This window comes from Seriola dumerili, unplaced genomic scaffold (genome assembly GCF_002260705.1).
Source record: "Seriola dumerili isolate Sdu_G_001 unplaced genomic scaffold, Sdu_1.0 BDQW01000040.1, whole genome shotgun sequence".
NCBI classification, from domain to species: domain Eukaryota; kingdom Metazoa; phylum Chordata; class Actinopteri; order Carangiformes; family Carangidae; genus Seriola; species Seriola dumerili.
In genome coordinates, this window is record NW_019174295.1 from 1,697,987 (window position 1) to 1,717,304 (window position 19,318).

General features: G+C 41.3%; 1 protein-coding gene across 1 annotated transcript; it reads left to right on the top strand.

Annotated features, from left to right (window-relative positions):
• The first annotated feature begins 566 nt into the window (after window positions 1–566).
• LOC111217085 (E3 ubiquitin-protein ligase CBL-like) lies at window positions 567–17,697 on the top strand. Its single transcript, XM_022738795.1, has 15 exons — window positions 567–1,137; window positions 3,122–3,369; window positions 5,194–5,340; window positions 5,722–5,878; window positions 6,962–7,083; window positions 7,285–7,422; window positions 8,131–8,218; window positions 8,465–8,596; window positions 9,553–9,762; window positions 10,049–10,165; window positions 10,589–10,878; window positions 11,085–11,252; window positions 12,141–12,247; window positions 12,642–12,827; window positions 13,113–17,697. Exons 1-15 carry the CDS (start codon window positions 994–996, stop codon window positions 13,460–13,462), a joined length of 2,604 nt encoding a protein of 867 aa, XP_022594516.1. The 5' UTR covers window positions 567–993; the 3' UTR covers window positions 13,463–17,697.
• Window positions 17,698–19,318: the final 1,621 nt, after the last annotated feature.

A 19,318-nucleotide genomic window follows, 5' to 3' on the forward strand; every position in this document is an offset into this window, starting at 1 on the left:
TTTCCACTGATTTCACGACATTGTTAACAGACTACTATCCTCACACCCACAAACAGTTTAGAGTCACCAGTTTACCTAGTCTGCTAAATAAAAATATTTCTCCTCCTGATTTTTATTTCTTTATATGGAAAGTATTACTGAAGGTTAACTGAACAAATAACAAATGAAAATTGGGGAGACTTGTTCCTGGATTACTCAGTATTTCTTTTTGTTAAAATTAGCTTCACCTCCTCTAGCTACAACATTAAAATGCTGCTTACATGTGAATGCATCAATTATAAATCCAGTATAATATATAAGTAATAACACACAGAAAAAGGCCATTCTCCTTTAATATACATTTACTTTTGAAACCATCTTACTCTGTTTTATCATGTATTTTTTCTCTCCTTTATACTATTGCTATTTTTATCTTAGTAAAAAATCTAAATATTTGCATACACCACTCCTGCACAGACCTGATCGACAAGTGGTTTGTCGCATTTTCCTATCATGGGTTTGCTTGTTCACAAGCCATACCTTTATTTTGAAGGTTGCGGCCGGACATCCTTGTTTACTCAAGCTGCTGGCTTGTCGTTGGCTGAAACTGCTGCACAACCTGTTTGTTGATCGCTCTATGTGGCTTATTAACACCCCGAGTCTATAATAAGCCGGGTTGATATCTCAGGGGGGCTTTGACTTGCCGTCGCCAGGAAGAGATAGCTAACTGTCTGACAGCAGACACAACAACATAACGACTATGTCCTAAGCTTGTATTTGGCGACGGAATCACACAGAGAGGTTTTTCAAATGTAGCTCGTTAGCTAGCTGCGTCGCGTACAGTGTACACACAGCCTTTTTTGTTCTGCTCTAGGACAGTCTCTGCATGACAAATTATTACCGATGTTAAGTATAGAGCATAAATAGCGGGTGTTTTGCCGAAAAACGTGTCAAGAATAATTCCTGGTTGTCAGCCTAAGCCCCGGGGCTAACCCCCGGTCGCCGACCGATTTAATGGCCGGAAATCCGAGGAGGGGCGCCGGTCTCATCGGCTTGATGAAGGACGCCTTTCAGCCCCACCAGCAGCCTATCCAGCCTCACCAACCTGCTGTGGTCGATAAGAAAATGGTGGAGAAATGTTGGAAACTCATGGATAAGGTATTGACAATGTTCTTAGAGTAAAAAGAAATCGTTATAAATATTTATAACATGGGACCGAAATTGTGAGTATTCACTGCCACGTCCCTCCTTTTCATGATCATTACCGTCAGAAATGGTTTGGACATGACCATCTTAGACATGGACTTTTGTATTAGTTATAGACACATTTTGCCTTAACCTTCTGTGAAACTGACATAGTATCAGATTTAGTTTCACACATCCACACAGAAAGGTATCTTGGCATTCAAATATGCAAATAGACTCGTGGAGATGTATGTTATCTGAATGGGAACATTTAATCCCAAACAAACAAGTACAATAGAAGTACTGAAGTGCAATAGTGTCCCTGATCCAATAGCCAATTGGGATAAATTATAGAGAATTAGGTCACTGTGGCAGTAATCTGTTGATCATTTGCCATGGACTTTAAAGGGCTCATAGATATCCCTGAGAGAACACCCTATAATTGGTATTATATCAAAAGGGAGCTCTGTGTGTGTTGTGTGTGACAAAGCTTTTTTTTTTTTTTTTACAGTATATCCTTTGCTGATTGTCACTTTAGTTTATCTTAAACACAATCCTAACTGTGTGAGACAGAGGAGAAGAAAGTAGAGAGAGATTAAGAGACAAGAGTTCACAGGAGATTAATTCAGGAGGGCTGGATTATAGAGGAGAGACAGCATGAGATAAAAGACAGAGTACGGTGTAACATTGCATGCCTGTGCTGTGCAAAGACGTGGCTGTGCTGCCTCATTTCACCTACAGTGTGATGTGTCATCATGTCACATGGCAAGGAGTGATCCCTTTTGCTGTGTTTTGCTTTGTTTCCTCTAAGGACTGGGTGATAATATGGTAATAGTGATTATTGCCCGGCAGTGGAACTGTATGGTGATATCAGGTTTATGTTGGAGGTTTTTAGTGAGTGGTTTTGTCTGATGTGATGTATAAGAGTGGAATAAATGGTTGTGTTGAACACTGCTTTAAGTACTTTATGTGCCTTTTGCATACATTTTCCAAATTGTTGCATATTGATATCAAAAGTGTGCAATAGATTTGCTGTAAAGTGTCACGTTATAAACAAAAGCAAACATTAAAAGTACGCAGACTGCACAGAGCTGTGAAAAAAACCCCCCCACAAACCATCATTGTTCCTGTTTTTTATTGGCCAGGCAGAAAGTAAAATGCTAAAAGAAACTGCTAAATTGAGCATCAGGTTAGTGTTTGCGCTCCTCATGACACGATGTTTGAAGAACTTTGAATGAAGGGAGACAGAATCGATATGTTGGTATTTTAAATGCTCTCATTCATGTTACAGCCAGCAATATTATTTTTATTATATTATTATTATTATATTATTGTTATTATTATAGCAATATTACTGCACAAGCACTACTCTTATTTTTGTCCCTCTAGTGCTGGGTCGTGCAGGACAAATCCAGTCTATTACAACTTGAGTTTTGTTTTCCAAGCACTGAGCATCATTCTCATCCATTCTCACACATAATCATAAAAAAAAAAAAAAAATCATATGATGAAGTTAAGTGCTGAGCTGTGGGAATATGGCAATATCGCTATAACTAAGTCAGATTACGCAGGGATCACAAGCGGTCAGATAATCTCTTGTAGTAAAGTGGTAAAATGATAAAGTGGTAAAATGATTTGCCAAACCGTCTATTGTAAAGAGTCATCACAGTTTACTGACCCAGTTCATGTTCCAGTTTTGACCTACAGCTTGTGTTGGTGTGTTCTCAGATCCCAGCAATTACTTTAGTGAGTGTCATGTCATCATAAGTGATAGAAATCAATACTAAGGAAATTAGACCCAAGTTCTAATAGACCTAAATGATCCTTTACAGATCGTGATATCTATTGATCAAGAGTTCTCCATAACTACAGACCAGGGGGCCAGATTCTCCAAGGTTGTTGTTATGCTGTTTGCATGCTAGATGAGTCTCAAAGGGCCATTGTGTTCCCTGTCCAGGTGGTGCGTTTGTGCCAGAACCCCAAGGTGGCATTGAAGAACAGCCCACCCTACATCCTGGACCTGCTTCCAGACACCTACCAGCACCTACGCACCATCCTGTCCCGGTACGAGGGCAAAATGGAGATCCTTGGGGAAAACGAGTATTTTCGTGTGGTCATGGAGAACTTGACCAACAAGACTAAGCAGACGATGAGCCTTTTTAAGGAGGCCAAGGAGAGGATGTATGAGGAGAACTCCCAGCCCAGGTAAGCTTATGTCCTGATGAAATGTCATCCATCCTTGAGGGGGGGGGTAAACAGGCTGTTGCATCAGGATGTGGCAAAGAAAAGAGCTGTGAAGCGGGGGAATTGTTTGGTTCACTGACAGAGGTGTTAAAGATTGAGAAATAAGCCCTGAAGATCATTATTGTAGGATATTACACAAATTAGCTGCTGCTGACTGTGTTATAAGTGTTTGGTCTAATCATTAATTTACTATGTCTTTAGAGAACAGAGTTGCACATAGTATTGATTGAGAATAGGTGGTCTCATCTAAACACTGAGTCAAAACCTTCGTATGTATCTAGTCCGTTGTTATTACAAGGTAGAGGCAAACCTTTTCCAAACAACTCTGTGTGAGTCCTCTGTCCTTTTTGTCTGTGCTACTGTTTTATTTCCATGACACTGTGAGAAACAGATTTTAGAAACGTGTCAGAGTAACTCATTTAGATCGCCATGGCCTAGTTTTTGAACAGCAGTTATTCTATTAGGCCAACATTAGGTTGGCAGTGACTTATTGGTGTAATTATAGTACAGGCTTGGGCTTTAACCACTACATCTAAGGAAAGAAACAGACAGACGCTGCTCTGTCATATTTCTTGTGATGCCACAGGTCTATGTAAAGTTGCTAAAAAGTTTTTTCCACACACCATTTTTGTACTTTCCGTGAAGTGTAACTCATGACATTTGGCGAAAGTGGACCAGTCGTGCAATCTGATGCAAAATCACTCGACTGTATGATAAGGGTGTGATTAAACTGTCGCAATCACATCCACTTCCTCTGTTTCTCAGAAAGCCATTACTAAGCGAAAGTTCATCCTTCCTCTGAAGCACGCTGATCTTTATCAAGCGTTTCTACATAAATTTTGTGTATCAACAACTGTGTGATTGTATGATTGTTGTTGGGGCTATTTTATACGGTGAATAATGTAGTTTATATTTAGGATTTTTTAAACTGTATTGGATTAGCTAGATTATGTGCTAAATCAAAAGTCCATCAGCATAGGACCTTTGTTGCAAACTGTGCTTTAGGGCCTACAGTATACCACAAGTGTACTCATGCTACTCCATCCTTCTGAATGTGTTTTTCAAACTAGAGGAAAGTGGGTTTTCTGTAGCTGCAAAATAGTGGTTCAGTGCTTAACAGAATGTAGAAGTCCCAAATTAGCAGCTAAGAATGTAAGGCCAGCAGATTGGTAAAGGTCAATAGAAAAAGCTGTGAAGGGCTGCAACTAACGCTTATTTTTCCTATCGATTTATATGCTGGTTATTTTCTTGATTCATCTCTTTGTTTGCAAATTTACAGAAAATATCCCAGGGTCCAAACTATGTGCCAACTTCAAATCTCATGTTTTCTGACCAACAGCCCAAAACCCAAAGATATTAAGTTTACAGTGCTATAAAACAGAAAAAAGGCAGAAAACGTTTAAGAATGTGGTCAAGTTTTTCAGCTTACTATAGGTAAATGAATCATGAAAACCATAGAAGATATTTAAAAGTGGAAAGTCTGATTCAGATTTTAAAGTAGGGAAGGTTTTAACATTACCATTCTCATATAAACGGTTTAACAGCATCTCTGTGTGTTGAAGTACAGAATGGTTGTGGTTGACTAAAAGCATTTGGAGGAATTATTAAGATTTACACTGTAAATACAAGTGTCATTTGTTTGATAATGGATAAGCAAATACACGCATGTTTGTTAAATAACTAATCTTTCTGATTTGAAGTGATTAAAACTTAATCTAATAATGTCCTGTACTAACTTGTATTTGTTTCTGTTTTTCCTTCTCTCTCTCCTCTCCTCTCACTCAGGCGAAACCTTACCAAGCTGTCTCTGATCTTCAGTCACATGCTGGCAGAGCTGAAAGCCATCTTCCCCAATGGCCTGTTTCAGGGCGACAACTTCAGGATCACCAAAGCTGATGCTGCTGAATTTTGGAGGAGGTCATTTGGGGATAAGTGAGTTTCAACTCTATCAAACATGTCTAAAAAAAGAAGTTAGTGAACTAAATTTAGTTTGGTATTTTAAAAGTTAATATCACGAGTGTTATTTATTTGTGCTTGTAAACTTCTGTTTGAAACTATCAAAATTGAGTGTTAATAATGGATTAACTATGCAAATTTGCATCTGCATGTTCTTGATTAGAACTAATTTAGCAAGTTTGTATGTTTGACTCTGTCTGTGTGACTCTGTTAAAGCCCACCTTTCACAGTGATTCTGTTTAATAAGTTGCTGTCTGAGCTTTAGGTTTTGAGATTGTGAGCATGATGGTATTCAAACCACGGTGACGGGTTAGGTTCATATAAAACCTGTTACTTTCTGTGACCCCACTCTTGAAGGACCATTGTGCCATGGAGGACATTTCGTCAGGCTCTCCACGAGTTTCACCCCATCAGCTCAGGCCTGGAGGCCATGGCCCTGAAGTCCACCATCGACCTCACCTGCAACGACTACATCTCAGTCTTTGAGTTTGACATCTTCACCAGGCTCTTCCAGGTAAGGCTCATCACGGTAGAGTGTTTTGGGGAGGTTAAGGTATCCACAAGTCCATGCTTTAATTCAATACAAGGCAAGTTTATTTATGTAGAATTCACTCTACCTTCATGAATTCTTCATAAAACCTCAATGTAAATTAAGAATGACATAGAACATTTGACACCTTGAAAGCTATACTGAATAAAAAAAGGATGCAGTGTGCAATTGTAGCTGTGGTCTGACATTTCAGACATGACATACATTTGGTTTTGACACAAGAGTATCAGTTTCGATCATCAGTCTTTCAGTGAGTCCAGCTCAAATCTCTGCTGTGTGGATACAGAAGTAGACAAGATGTACTCTGTGTGGAAACAGAAAGTCAGGACATTTTCATTTTCATCAAGCTTGAAAGCTGCTGTGCTGCCAACATTTGGATTTGAGCAAAATTTGTGTCTTGTATCTGCAGCTCTGTGTAATGTGATCCTGTTATTTGGGCATGTTTAAGTTTTGAGTTCAAGCTAACTGAACGAAGCCTTTGTTGCCTGCACCTCTTAATTTTTATAGGTTCAGTAGTAACCTTTAATTATTTATCATTAATGTGACTAAATTAAAGGTTGTGTTAAATTTTCTTGTAAACAAAAGTCATGTTTACATTTAGAGTTACAGTGTTATTGTTAAAATCGGCTTTGTTACATCTGTGTTTTTCTTGCTTGTACTTCTTTCCTGTCTTTGTTGGCACTTTGCTGCATTTCTTGGCATGCCACCACTACTTGTTCATCAGTGGAATAATGTGGAAGCATTGGAAGGAATGTGTAATGTGTCACCTGAAGGCTTGTGTGTGCATGTGCATCCACGAGAATGTCTTTACGCGTAGTGACCCACTCATAAAAGCGTTGCTCTGTAGTGCTAGTAGCTATCAGAAACTCTTTTTTTTTATGGCTTAAAGACGATCAAGTGAAATAAAAAACTTAACAGTGACACTTGATGAAAGAATTAGATTCCTTCCTGGATATTTTAAAATATGTTTTTGGGCAGTAAAGCTGAACAAAAAACAAGTGTTTTATGTATCATGAACATTTTTATTTGTGTCCATGTGTTTTGTAGCCATGGTCGTCTCTTCTAAGGAACTGGAACAGTCTGGCAGTCACACACCCTGGTTATATGGCCTTCCTAACCTATGACGAGGTCAAGGCCCGACTGCACAGGTTCATCCACAAACCTGGCAGGTGAGACACGGACGAGCACTTTGAACACTTAAAAAAAAAAAAAAAAAAAATCCTTTTATCCATTATCCCGCGTGGTCCAGAAATACATGGAACTACAGAAATGAAACTCTTTTGGATGAATCCAACAGTCTGATTCCCAACTGCATTAAACATGTTATTGCAATTGAACGCTGACTGTGTTCAATGCTGTCTTTCTTTCAGTTACATCTTCAGGCTGAGCTGCACCCGGCTGGGCCAGTGGGCAATCGGCTACGTGACAGCTGATGGGAACATCCTGCAGACCATCCCCCATAACAAACCACTTTTCCAAGCCCTCATTGATGGATACAGAGAGGGATTGTGAGTCCCACTGCAACACAGTATCAAAGCACCAATTTATATATTTTGGGGTATAGTATTTTCTAACCCCTGCTTTATGGAGGGGGTAGAAAAGATTAGAGATTGCTTTAACCACTGCAGAATTTTTAATCAGCATATTGAGGGAATGTCATTGTGTTTCACTGTGTTAATAACAGGGGACAAGAAACTCAAAGGGCCTATTCTTAACACACAAACCAGCAGTAGTTTGTTTATTAAGTGTATCTTTTTAAACATGTTTCTGTTTCCTGGGAAAAAAAACAACAAACATTTATTTTCATTGATGGATTGAACCCAAATAACAAACTTATAGAGAATCAAGACTGGAAGTTATTAAAGCTCTGTAATAACTTGGCACAATAAGGACAGAAGGTCAGAGTCACAGCTGCAATCTGTTCAATAACTAAGTGTGCGCTGAAGCCATCTTTCAAATTTGTGACTACATTGTTTATATGATTTGTATTGATTACAGACACGTCACTTCTGCTCTACAGTTTCATTCCAGTGGACTAAATTTAAGAGCAGGGGATTGTGAAAGGGTCTTACCCACAGAGAATTATCCCAAACACTTGTTCTTTTATCGACTTTCAACGAATTGTTTTGATTTTACAAATAAGTTAAGAAATTTTATATGATACTGAGCTGTGTGTGGATATGTGTGTGTGTTTAATGTATGTGGTTTTTCTCCAGCTATCTGTTCCCAGATGGCCGTGCTCAGAACCCAGACCTAACGGGGCTGTGTGAACCTTCTCCACAGGACCACATCAAAGTCACTCAGGTTTGTCTGTTTCTCATGTGAAACCCAGTCAACCAATTTCTTGTTTCTCAGGAAATCTGTGTGAAAGCAAATATGTGCAATAGTCACACTGCAAAAGGTGCATTAGGCAATTTAGAGCCACCATGTTATGCTATGATATGTAGAACATGGTACTGGCCGATAGAAGCAAAAACATAAATGATAAATTCTGAGTAAATTTGAATAAAACCATGACATGGTCTTCCTCCTCCTCCTTCGTCCCTGTAGGAGCAGTATGAGCTGTACTGTGAGATGGGCTCCACTTTCCAGCTTTGTAAGATCTGTGCAGAGAACGATAAGGATGTGAAGATCGAGCCCTGCAGGCACCTGATGTGCACCTCCTGTCTGACTGCCTGGCAGGTGAGGCTGTCTACTACACTCCATGAAGTTTAATCACACTGGTTTGTCGGAAGTGAAGTCTGTCTTTCTTTTCCTTGCTGGTGTAAACATTTATTTAAATTCAGCTTTGATTGGATTCAGGCTTTTTGCACTAAAATATTCACATTTACTGAAAATGAATATTGGCTCCTAATATTACTTATCTGTTCTGGCCTTCATTTTCCTCAGCTGCAGAGAAAACCAGGCAGTTTGAAACAAGCTTATATTGCATTACATATTATATAACATTTCATTAGAATTTCTTCTGTTTTATACTTCCTCATATTTTAGTAAGACGCTTTAAGGTTTTCCTTTGCCATTTTAAGTTACAGTCAATGAAACTCAACACTTCCTGCACTTATGCTTCACAATAAAAGCCTTCTAGCTGCTCAAAGAGCATAATCTCACCTGATCCTCGGAGGCTTTTCATTTGAAAGGTATACAGAAAATACTGAATTTCCTTAATGACTTTAGTTAACATGCATATCATGAAAAAATGATTGTTTAGTTTTGTACTGATGGGACATGTGCTTTGGGATGTACATAATGCTGAATTTACCTTGTGTTGACTGTGGATTTACATGATAAAGTCAGCACAACATTTTCATAGCATTATTGCCATAAGTGCAACATCATAATGTAGCAGTAGGTCTGTTATATACTAACACATAGACACACAACGGAACAGAAATACTATTTTCACTTACTAATTGATTAATTCAGAGTGATTTTCATTCTTAACCTTATCATTCTTATATGTTGCTGCTGATGAAATTCAACACTTTCTGCAGATGTACTGTAGGTTAGGTTTTGCCTAAAAACAATGTAAGTTTAGGTCTAACATGAAAATGTGGAAGAATTTAAAGCCTATGTAGCTGTTACTCTTAATCTTACTCACTGCTCTTTTTTCTCTCTGCTCCCCTGTGTGTACGTATCAGGAGTCGGAGGGTCAGGGCTGCCCATTTTGCCGCTGTGAGATTAAAGGCACAGAGCCCATCGTGGTGGACCCTTTCCACCCGAAGGCCAGCGGGGCTTCCTTCGCTGGTTTCCAGGGGTCCAGCAGAGCAGAAGCTGCTGGGAATGATGAGGAAGAAGACGATCGCCTGGAGGACCAGCACCTTGTGATGAGTAGGCTGGCCTGCACCAAGGTAAGAGGAGCACATAAAAATGGTTAATATGTCAGGAAGTACACAAAGTACACAAACATCAACCCAACAGATACTCACCTGATTAGATTTAGTCCCAAGAATCCACGTGGGATCATTTTAGTCTCTGCTGACTCAATTACCTGTTATAGAACTGTCTTTATTCCATTAGTTTAGATTATAGTAGCAAAATTGAAATGTCACTGCCGGTTTCATGCAGCATCTCTAAGTGTATGTGTGTGTGTGTGTGTGTGTGTGTGTGTGTGTGTGTGTGTGTGTGTGTGTGCAGGTTGAGCGTCCACCATCTCCAGTGTCTCAGCTGCCTCCAGTGCCCCCCAGACTGGACCTCTTGCAGCAGAGACCCTCCAGCTCCCACAGTGCACTGGGCCAGGGAGCCACAGCCAAGGTAAGAGTGTGTGTATGTGAGTGTGTTGACAGCGCTCTTCCATTTCCCACCACCCTTTAAGATATCACACATTCTTTCAAATGTACATGCAACAAACACCTCATGTAAGCACACATGAATGAGGAAGTCAAGTTCCTGTGCTAAATGTTGGTATTTCCAGTCATCAACTGTGTGCATGTAACATAAAGGTAAATGGTGAAGCCCGCCCACCAAAACCTCTGTTCTACTGCCTGCCTTACTAACACATCCAAGGAGGTGTGTGTGTGTGTGTGTGTGTGTGTGTGTGTGTGTGTGTGTGTGTGTGTGTGTGTGTGTGTGTGTGTGTGTGTGTGTGTGTGTGCGTGTGCGTGTGCGCGTGCGCGTGCGTGACTTCACATCTCTGCTAGATAATAACATCACCATCCCCTCCCACCTTCTCTCCAGATGGCAGCCACTCACAGAGACAAGCCTCTACCTCTGCCTCCAGCCCTGAGAGAGCTGCCCCCTCCTCCCCCTCCGGAGCGCCCCTCCCTGGTCGGCCAGGACTCCAGAGTCCAGAGGAGACCCCTGCCCTGCACCCCCGACCAGCCCGCCTGGGCTTCCAACTACATGGTGCCACGTCCTGCAACCAAGGCCCCCTCAGCCCTGTCCTCCGCCCCTCAGAGCAACGACGCCAGCGGAGAGGGAAGCAAACCCCAGTCAGCCACCAACGCCGTCTACTGTCTGGCTGCAAGGTATGGAGAGCTCTGCTGCTGTGACGTGCAGGGAATAGACAGGAACATCATGGGACAAGAACTGAGGAAGAGTGAACGGCTATAAATGGATGAATTAAAGTTATGCTATCATGATGACAGAATTTGGATACTGTCACTACACAAAGAGGTAATAGGGAAAATGGCTTTTGGTTCACTATCCCATCATGCTTTGTGGTTTCTATCAGGTCTCTGCCAGCCTCAGCGGTGATGAGTGGGGAGAGGCCGTCGTCAGACTGCGAGGAGAACGAGTACATGAGCCCCACCTCTCTTCCAGCCACTGGTGCTCCCTGGGTAATAACAGGCTCCTTGGTGCCTCCACCACCGGCCCAGGCAAACCAACACAATGACATCAGGTAAACACATCTGCCAGCTGTGCATTCATGCTGCCAGTCTCCTGTTCTGCTGCATCCAAAATGTCTTCTACTGGTGATTTTGTTGATAAGTGCATGGAAAAGCAGGTGCACAGGTGTTGCTGAGAAGGGGCCGGGTGAGCGTATATGAACAGTGGTCGCAGTCTCGACTAAATGCTGCAATAATGTATCCGGAGCAGTAATTTTTATGTCCACCAGGGCGCTCTGGAGCTTCAGTTTTGTTTGTCCAGGGATGCCCCGTTCTCAAACCAACAAGCGCCTCGCTCTTTACTTATTCGCTATTTTCAACCCCCTTGAGTAAGTATTTCAAAGCAGATGAGGCAGATGCAGTGCCAGAGAAGAATTTCTCTTTGATGAAATGATGACAGAGTCCAAAACACAGGAGCAGAATCCACACACCGCAGCGAGAATGAATAGAAAAACTTCTGGTGTGTGATGATGTTGTGATCCTAAAATCGGATATTTCTGAGGCCGACTGGGAAAAACGAATTTCTCAAGTTATATTATCAGAGGATGTGAAGAAATGTTGCTCATATTATAAGCAGAAAGGAGTTTTATTCAATATACTAAATATTTACTGTTTTATTGTCACTGAAATGTTTCCTTAATCGTACAATGTTCTTACTCATATATTGATAATATGACTTCAGACGTGATTGAAAATTAATTTTTGCTTGACAGACTTTTTGCTTTCCTTTGGTTAATAACTCGAGGTCTACAAATTTATTTCACACCAAAAAAGGACAAAATCCAGAAATCTAGACAGGACTAGATTTTGTGTAAAGAGCCTAGACACTAGAGAATAACTAATAATACTGTGGCTCTCCTAACAGAAATGTTTTTCTCTCTCTCTTTGTCTCTTTGTCCCAGCAGTGAGGTGGGTGAGAGTGACTCTGAGGACCCCCAGGTCTACGAGTCCATGTGTAACATCCAGGCCCAGGCTGGTTCATCTGAGACAGCACAGACCTCAGATCTGGGTAACAACACACCAAAATCTCTTCTTCTTCTTTTTTATTCTTGCACCAGAATGAGCCTGGCACTGAGCCCCTAACACAAGGACTCAAATACATGAATTCACTATTACTGATTATTTACTGTCACACATTACTTAATAAGAGGAGATAACCTCATTATTTTGAATTTATTTCATATAGAGAAAGAAGGACGGTGTTCCTTTAGAAAAATGTAATAAGTGATGTGTTAAAGTACAGATGCAGTCTCAACATGAACTGAACATTTCAAGCAAGGTATTGTTTACGTCATAGATATGGTTTCACGTCGTTTTCTTTTCTCTGGTCACTCGCCGTACGTGATGATCTGTGTGTTGTATATTAACAACAGGCGCTCATCATTGCTGTGCTTGTTTTTCAGACCTCCCTCAACGTTCGGCCGTGGACTCCCAGGACAATAACGAGGAGACCGGTGTGGAGGATGTTTACGAGTACGACTGTCCCAGACCCGTCGTCCCTCCGGCCCCCACCAGAAGAACCCTGTCGGACGTCAGCGGCCCCTCAGCTGCCTTCAGCAGCCTCAGCCTGGATGGTGCAGTAGAAACAAGTATGTATTTCTACAAGTTTTTATGCTTTAAAAATAATCTTCTGTCTTGGGCTAAAATGCAACTAGTCCCAGATTTAAAGACCCTCTGTGTAGTGCAAGCCCCTCAATCATGCTGTTTACCAGGTGGTACTCGTAGCTCGTGGTAAACGGGTATGAAACCTGTACAGGCCCGTAGTGCAACCAACTAACCAACAAAAATCAAAAGCCTCTGTATTCCCCTCAGGTGCTTAAATCTAACTCAGTTCTCATGGTAACTAACTCATCTGCTTAACTGTGTGTTTCCAGGTATGTTTGCACCAGTTATTGACCCCCCTGTCTCCCGTCCCCCGAAACCTCTCCCCCGGCGAGCCAACTCCGACCGACGGCCTCGGCCTGTAAACCGTGAATATTCTGCTCCGCTGCCGGACCTCCCTGGTGCCTCCTCCTCTGCCTCGGCCTCTTCCCCTCCTCCTCCTCCTCCCGCGGGCCCTGGGAACCTGGCCCTCAATGGGGAGATTGAATGCCTGATGTCCCAAGGCTACTCCATCCAGGACATCCAGAAAGCCCTGATGATCGCCCAGAACAACCTGGAGACGGCCAAGAACATCCTGCGCGAGTTCGTCTCCATCCCCTCCACGGCGCACATCGCCACATAGTCGCTCCAGTGACGCTCATCCTCTCGGTCTCGTCTCTGTCTCCACTCTGTGCCATTATCATGGATAGCATTTACCAAGCACTTTCCTGCAGGGCCACAAGTACTTGCCAAAAGGTTTTACTCAGAGGAGCAATGCTGCATTCATGTCGTATCAGAAGACGAACAAGATAACAACAGCTACATCAAGTTTTTAATCCTTGAAATACCCATAAAAAGTCCTTTTTTTGCTTTTCTAAAAGGAATTTTAAGATGAAAATATATAATTTTGATTAACCTGGGCTATTGTTATGCCATTTCCAAGTAGTTGACATTGAAACCTCAGAATCTCGAACTTTTAGTTTGTTTGAAGGAGCAGCTCAGTCGTAGAGGCACGCAGCAGATCTGATACGACCTGAACGCAGCATTCACGGAGAGTCAAAGCCTTGAAGGTGAGCTCTCTGTAGCGAAGCTTTGACGCCCCGCTGTACTTGGCTGAGGTCGACTCGTGCTGTGGCAGCCCCCCCCCCCTCCTCAGTCTGAGTACCTTCTCTCATTAAGCTACGTGTTGTTGAACAGTCGAGGCATCGCTGTGTGTTTGACTCGGTGTCCCGCTGCAGGCAGCCGTTCAGTTTGGTGCTTTACAAGCTTCTTGGGCAAAATTGTGGCGTACGAATATGTAGCGACACGAGCTCGGTCGGAAATTTAGTGATTAACTCCGTGGCGTGTGTGTGTGTGTGTGTGTGTGTGCGTGCGTGCGTGTGTGTGTGCGTGCATGCGTGTGTGCATGTGCTCATGCTGAAGAATGTGAATGTTCAGTTGCAGTGCAGTATTGCAGGGCTTCATGTCGTACGCGTCACTGTGGCTCGCTCCGTTTTCGATGGTTTTTTGACAAGTTGAACACGACTCCATATCTCCTCGCAGCTCCCGGATCAATGATGGTTCTATAATGAAATAACAAGTTTAATGTTTAAGTACTCTCATAACGTGTTGTGCTGTGTGTGGTACTAACAATGGCAGAATTTTTTGAGAAGTTCATTCTTTCATTTAATTCCCTGGTTTCCTGCCGCCTGTGGAGGTGGCCTGTCACTGAAGGCTGATTTATTTAGTCAAAAGCTTATGTATACTCATATAGTTTCTTACTAAAAAAAAGTGAAAAGACTTTAACATGAACTGTTAGATTTCCTCTTACATGTTTATGAACCCACGTTTCAACCCAGAACAGCTTCACTGGGTTTAGTGAAAAATCAAATTGAAGGGATTTACACTGAGCTCTAAAGCAAAAAGACTGAAGGTGGTGTGATGTCGCGTGGACTCAGGTACTCAGCATTAAGCCGGGGTTGTATGTACTGATGAATGAACCGATGCTGAAAGGACACATAGGGATGATGTAATAATGTTGGCAGTGTTGTGGACTCATGACACCTTCTTACAGAAACATTCCAGTGATTCAGTTTTCTTGCTTTTTGTTTCCTTACTCGCATTAGATTTACCACATAACTTGTTATATTTCATACTTTTAAAACCATTTTGCACTTTTTTTCCACCCAAACATCATCAACTTCCTCCGATTTCACACTCTTCAGATTCGGTTACAATAATCAGACGTATTACATTTCAGTCACTCAGCAGCTCGTGAAAGTCGTTACAGGGCGAATGTCGAAGATACGAGTTCGCTGGTTGGTGTCCGAACCCTCGAAGCAGTTTAAGATCACGATTAGTTGATTAATCGATTAGTAGATCGGCAGAAAAGTAATCTGCAGCTATTTGATAATCGATTCATTATTTAAGACAGTTTCTATTGAGCAAAAAATATCAATATTATCACATTCCATAGTTTCAGCTTTTCACTTGTGTAGTTGCTTTATTCGTCTTTGAAGACGTCAGCGTGGGCTTTAGGAAATTATAACAGGCATTTTTTTATGGACATTTTATAGATAAAATGAATAATCGAGGAAATGATCAGACTATCACTACGTGTTGGAACAAATTATGCTCTTGTTTCTGACAGAGTTTTGTTGCTGTAGCAGCAGCACCTATCTGACAACAGTGATGTCAGCTGGTCGGTCCAGACTGAAATATCTCAACAACTATTTTGATGAATTGCTATGAAATTTGATGCAAACATTCATGGTCCCCAGAGGATGAATTCTGCTGACTTTAGTGATCCTCTGACCTTTAGCGCCACCTGCAGCTTAAGTTTGTACTGTAGTAAGTTTAACCGTACAAATACCTGCAAAACTAATGACACCCATCAGCCTCAGCTCTACTGTGTGTCCAGTAATTTTCACATTAATCATTGGTCTTGTTATTGTGAGCGTGTTAGCATAATGATGTTAGCAGTACCTAAGTACAGCCTCACAGAACGGCTAGTTTAGTATTTTTTTTTTCCACCTTGAAAGTTGCTAAAGAGATTGCCGACCATCTAGTGAGAGCGTATCATCAACAGTCTTTCTGTAAATAATTGAATGACCTGCTGAGTGATGAAATGAGTTTGAGTTGGATCAGGACCGGTCCGAGTCTCGAGTCCTCCATTCAGAGTCATCAAGTGGACTTCATTCACATCCATTCTCCGACTAAATATCCAAATGAACAGCAAACTAAATGCTTGGGATAGGGTTAGTTCTGAAGTGGTGGACTTCACTCAGGCGTTTAGATTAGTTTCCAGTGGACCAACAGGCACCACACCTTTACCTTGATGATACATCAGCCTATCAGAGGGCTTTTGATGTCATCTACACGAGGGCTTGTATATTAACCCAACCACAGGCACATTTAGAGCAAAGATGAAAAGATGTCAGAGTCATCAAAGCAGGGAGTCTCATTCATCTGATCTGAGTGCAGGGCCACATCAGTGCAGAATACAAATGTGTAGTAAGAGAAGCTCCATTCACTGTAAAAGAAGGCTGTTCCTTAGTAATGTGCACATTTAGGAACACAACCAGATACAAGACGGGGCTGAGCTTCTCGTTTCCACTTTCACATTAACAGGAAAACACGTCTGATGTTTCCTGTTTGCCTATGGGTGCAATTTCTCCTTTTTCTCTTCCAAAATAGATCTGCAGTGGTCACATGATTTCTGCAGTAAAACACACACAGTAAATGTGCCTTCTGTCAATCACAGCCTGCACATGACAGCAGAGAAACCAAAACACTTAACTCCACATTTACTGCTTAAATGAAGTAGAAATCTACACGGCTTCATTTCATTCATTCCTGACAGTGTTTTGTCTCTTTCAGTAACAAAATATTAGGAGTTTGGAGTTGGTTCTAAACATGGGAAATGTTGGGCCATTCGACAGAATCACAGGAGGTATCAAAAACCGATAATTAGAGTCCAATCAAAAATATTTGAGGGTTAAATAAATAGTTGTTATGGACGTTTCACATAAATTCGGTAGATAAAAAAAATTGTGATCAAACTTTTTAGAACATTGAAAACATAGTGCACCCTTGTGGACAAACTATGTTATAGCAACAGTTTCTAAATGTCTGTAATCAGATCATTGTCAGGGTAGTGCAGCGCATTTATCAAAGGAGATTTAGTTACAGAAAAGTCCGCCTAATGTCATTAAAGTACTTCAGATACATTGATGTAAAACAAAAAGGAAATGCAGTAAAATGAGCAACAGCTCAAACCATGTTGGAACAGTGAAGTGTAGATTGATCACATCCCTGCAGACCGAGGCTGAGGTTGGCGAGTCTGGCCTCTCACTTTTCTGTCTTGCTGTCAGTCCATAGAAATCTTACAGCTTTAATTGCCCCAGACCAAAAGCATTTCAAAGCAGCAAGCTGCCCCTTCATGTTGCCCCCCTCAGCTCGTTTTGATATCCAGAGGATGTGTCGTCAGTCCTTTGGCTTTGTGCTCTCTTGATCTCAGCGTTTGAACACTAACAGGGACTAACTCTTGACCATCAAAGTGCCGCTGTGTGAGGATACACTTGAGGCTGACATCACTGCCAGAGGCTCTGCTGGCTCACACAACGCACACACACACATAAAGTACACACACACACAGTACACACACACACACAAACATTTCCCCTCAGAGTCACTGGTTAATGATTTATGTGGTATAATCATGTTAACTAGCCTTTTCAACAGGAACTTGCCTACTAAAAAGTTGTCTTCATGGCTTCGTTATTGCCTGTGTAAATATGATTTTATTTATTGTCTTTTTAATATCCTCAGCATTCATTGTGTTGCCATGTTTTCATGCCTAAGCCATTAAGATTTTTAATTAAACAGTATTTTCTTTAACATTTGATCAATGTGGTTTGTTCGTAATGACTTAAGGCTCTAATTCACTGTCTTCACCTCATCTGCAAAAGTCCAAAGATATTAACATTAACATACATACATGCACCTGTAGTAATGTCCTGTGGTAAAGTTTATTAACAGGTCAATAAGTCTTATTTTGACGATGTATTCATAAAATTAGTGACGCTGAGGACCATGCACCAACTACTGTAAGGGATGGGTGTAGGTATATTTTTAGTATTCATTTCTAGTACTTGGTCTCAGTGCATCAGTTAGAGTCCTCTTTACATACGTGCAGTGTGATCAATACTTTTTAAAGGATAAATAAAATAAAAAGAGGTGCATTTCAGATATGTCAGCGTCATCAGTAAAGGCTAAAAGTATAATTATCTAGCATTTTATACAACTATTCTCCTTCATCTCAAGAGGCTAGCATTGTCTTCACCTGGAGTTGTACCCTTCATGCTAAATGAACAGAGGAATGGCTGATTTGTTTTGCAGTGAGACAGGCAGCTCGGAGATTGCGGTGCCTGAATTCGTTGCAGATGTGAGCTGTGTTTTCTGTCCTTCCTTCCTCCACGCTCCAGCTGGAAATCTGAGCTACTGCTGGAGTCATTTCCAGCTCGTGCTGACAGCGGTTTGGAGGCAGCGCTCCTTCCTGTCTCCTCACTGTGGGACTGCGCCGCGCGAACACAGAGCACACTGAAGTGGCTGTTGTTCTGGTTCATGGTGAGCCCCTCGGGCATAAGAAAAGCCCAACAGTGATTATAATCCAACTTCTTTCATACCGCTGCAAAAAAAAAAAAAAATAGAAAACAGTCTCTTTAAATGAAACATTTTTATTTGGCATTATTTTCTTGCAAAAAATATAAAAAAAAAAAAAAAACGCAAGCATCAAAGGATCACATGTACAGTACTTAATTTACAAACATTTAGAAAAAAAAACATGACTGCAATGTTTACTTTAAAACTTATTTTTTTTCCCACTGATGAAAAATCCAGAACCAAACAAAGAATGTCATATTTAAAGTTAAACTGAGAAGACGAGGTGCAGATTTACTGTCTAGATCAAATCAGAAATACCAGCCTGCACTCATGAGGCGGTTGGTGTTATGGCTTTGTGCAGCTCTTCTAAACCACAATGACAGCATCTCATTTCTTGCCTGAGGACGTCCTGAACCTGGATATTTCTACAACTTTAACATCTCAACTCAGTGGAGGAAAAAAACAAAAAACAAAGATTACCAGAAAACATGTCACTACTTTGTTAATCTTGCAAGTCATCGGGGCAATGTGGCGCTCAGCAACAAAAAGTCAAAAACCTTTTCACAATAACCTAAACAGTGAGCGATCAGTACGTCATATTCACAACACGGGCCTGAAGCAGCACACCAGTGTTCGTTCATGTTTCAGCCGATTTACTATAAAAAAAAAAATAAAAAAAATATCAGGGAGATGAACCTCTTTGCTAAACTTGCTGTAGATGAGCGCCCTTTGTGCCTCTCAGCCATTATTACTGTTGAGTCAGAGATAAACAACCGCTTTGCTGAAACAAATCTCTGATGATCTTTTAAAAGCCCAAACTTGGCTATTTGCTAATTTGTCATTTCAAAAACACGTA

Excerpts from the sequence above, each read along its gene's own strand:
- LOC111217085 (XM_022738795.1), top strand. The coding sequence starts at position 994 with ATGGCCGGAAATCCGAGGAGGGGCGCCGGTCTCATCGGCTTGATGAAG. Across the intron at positions 9,763-10,048 it reads GTAGGCTGGCCTGCACCAAG|GTTGAGCGTCCACCATCTCC; the intron begins GTAAGAGGAGCA and ends GTGTGTGTGCAG. Across the intron at positions 10,166-10,588 it reads GCCAGGGAGCCACAGCCAAG|ATGGCAGCCACTCACAGAGA; the intron begins GTAAGAGTGTGT and ends CCTTCTCTCCAG.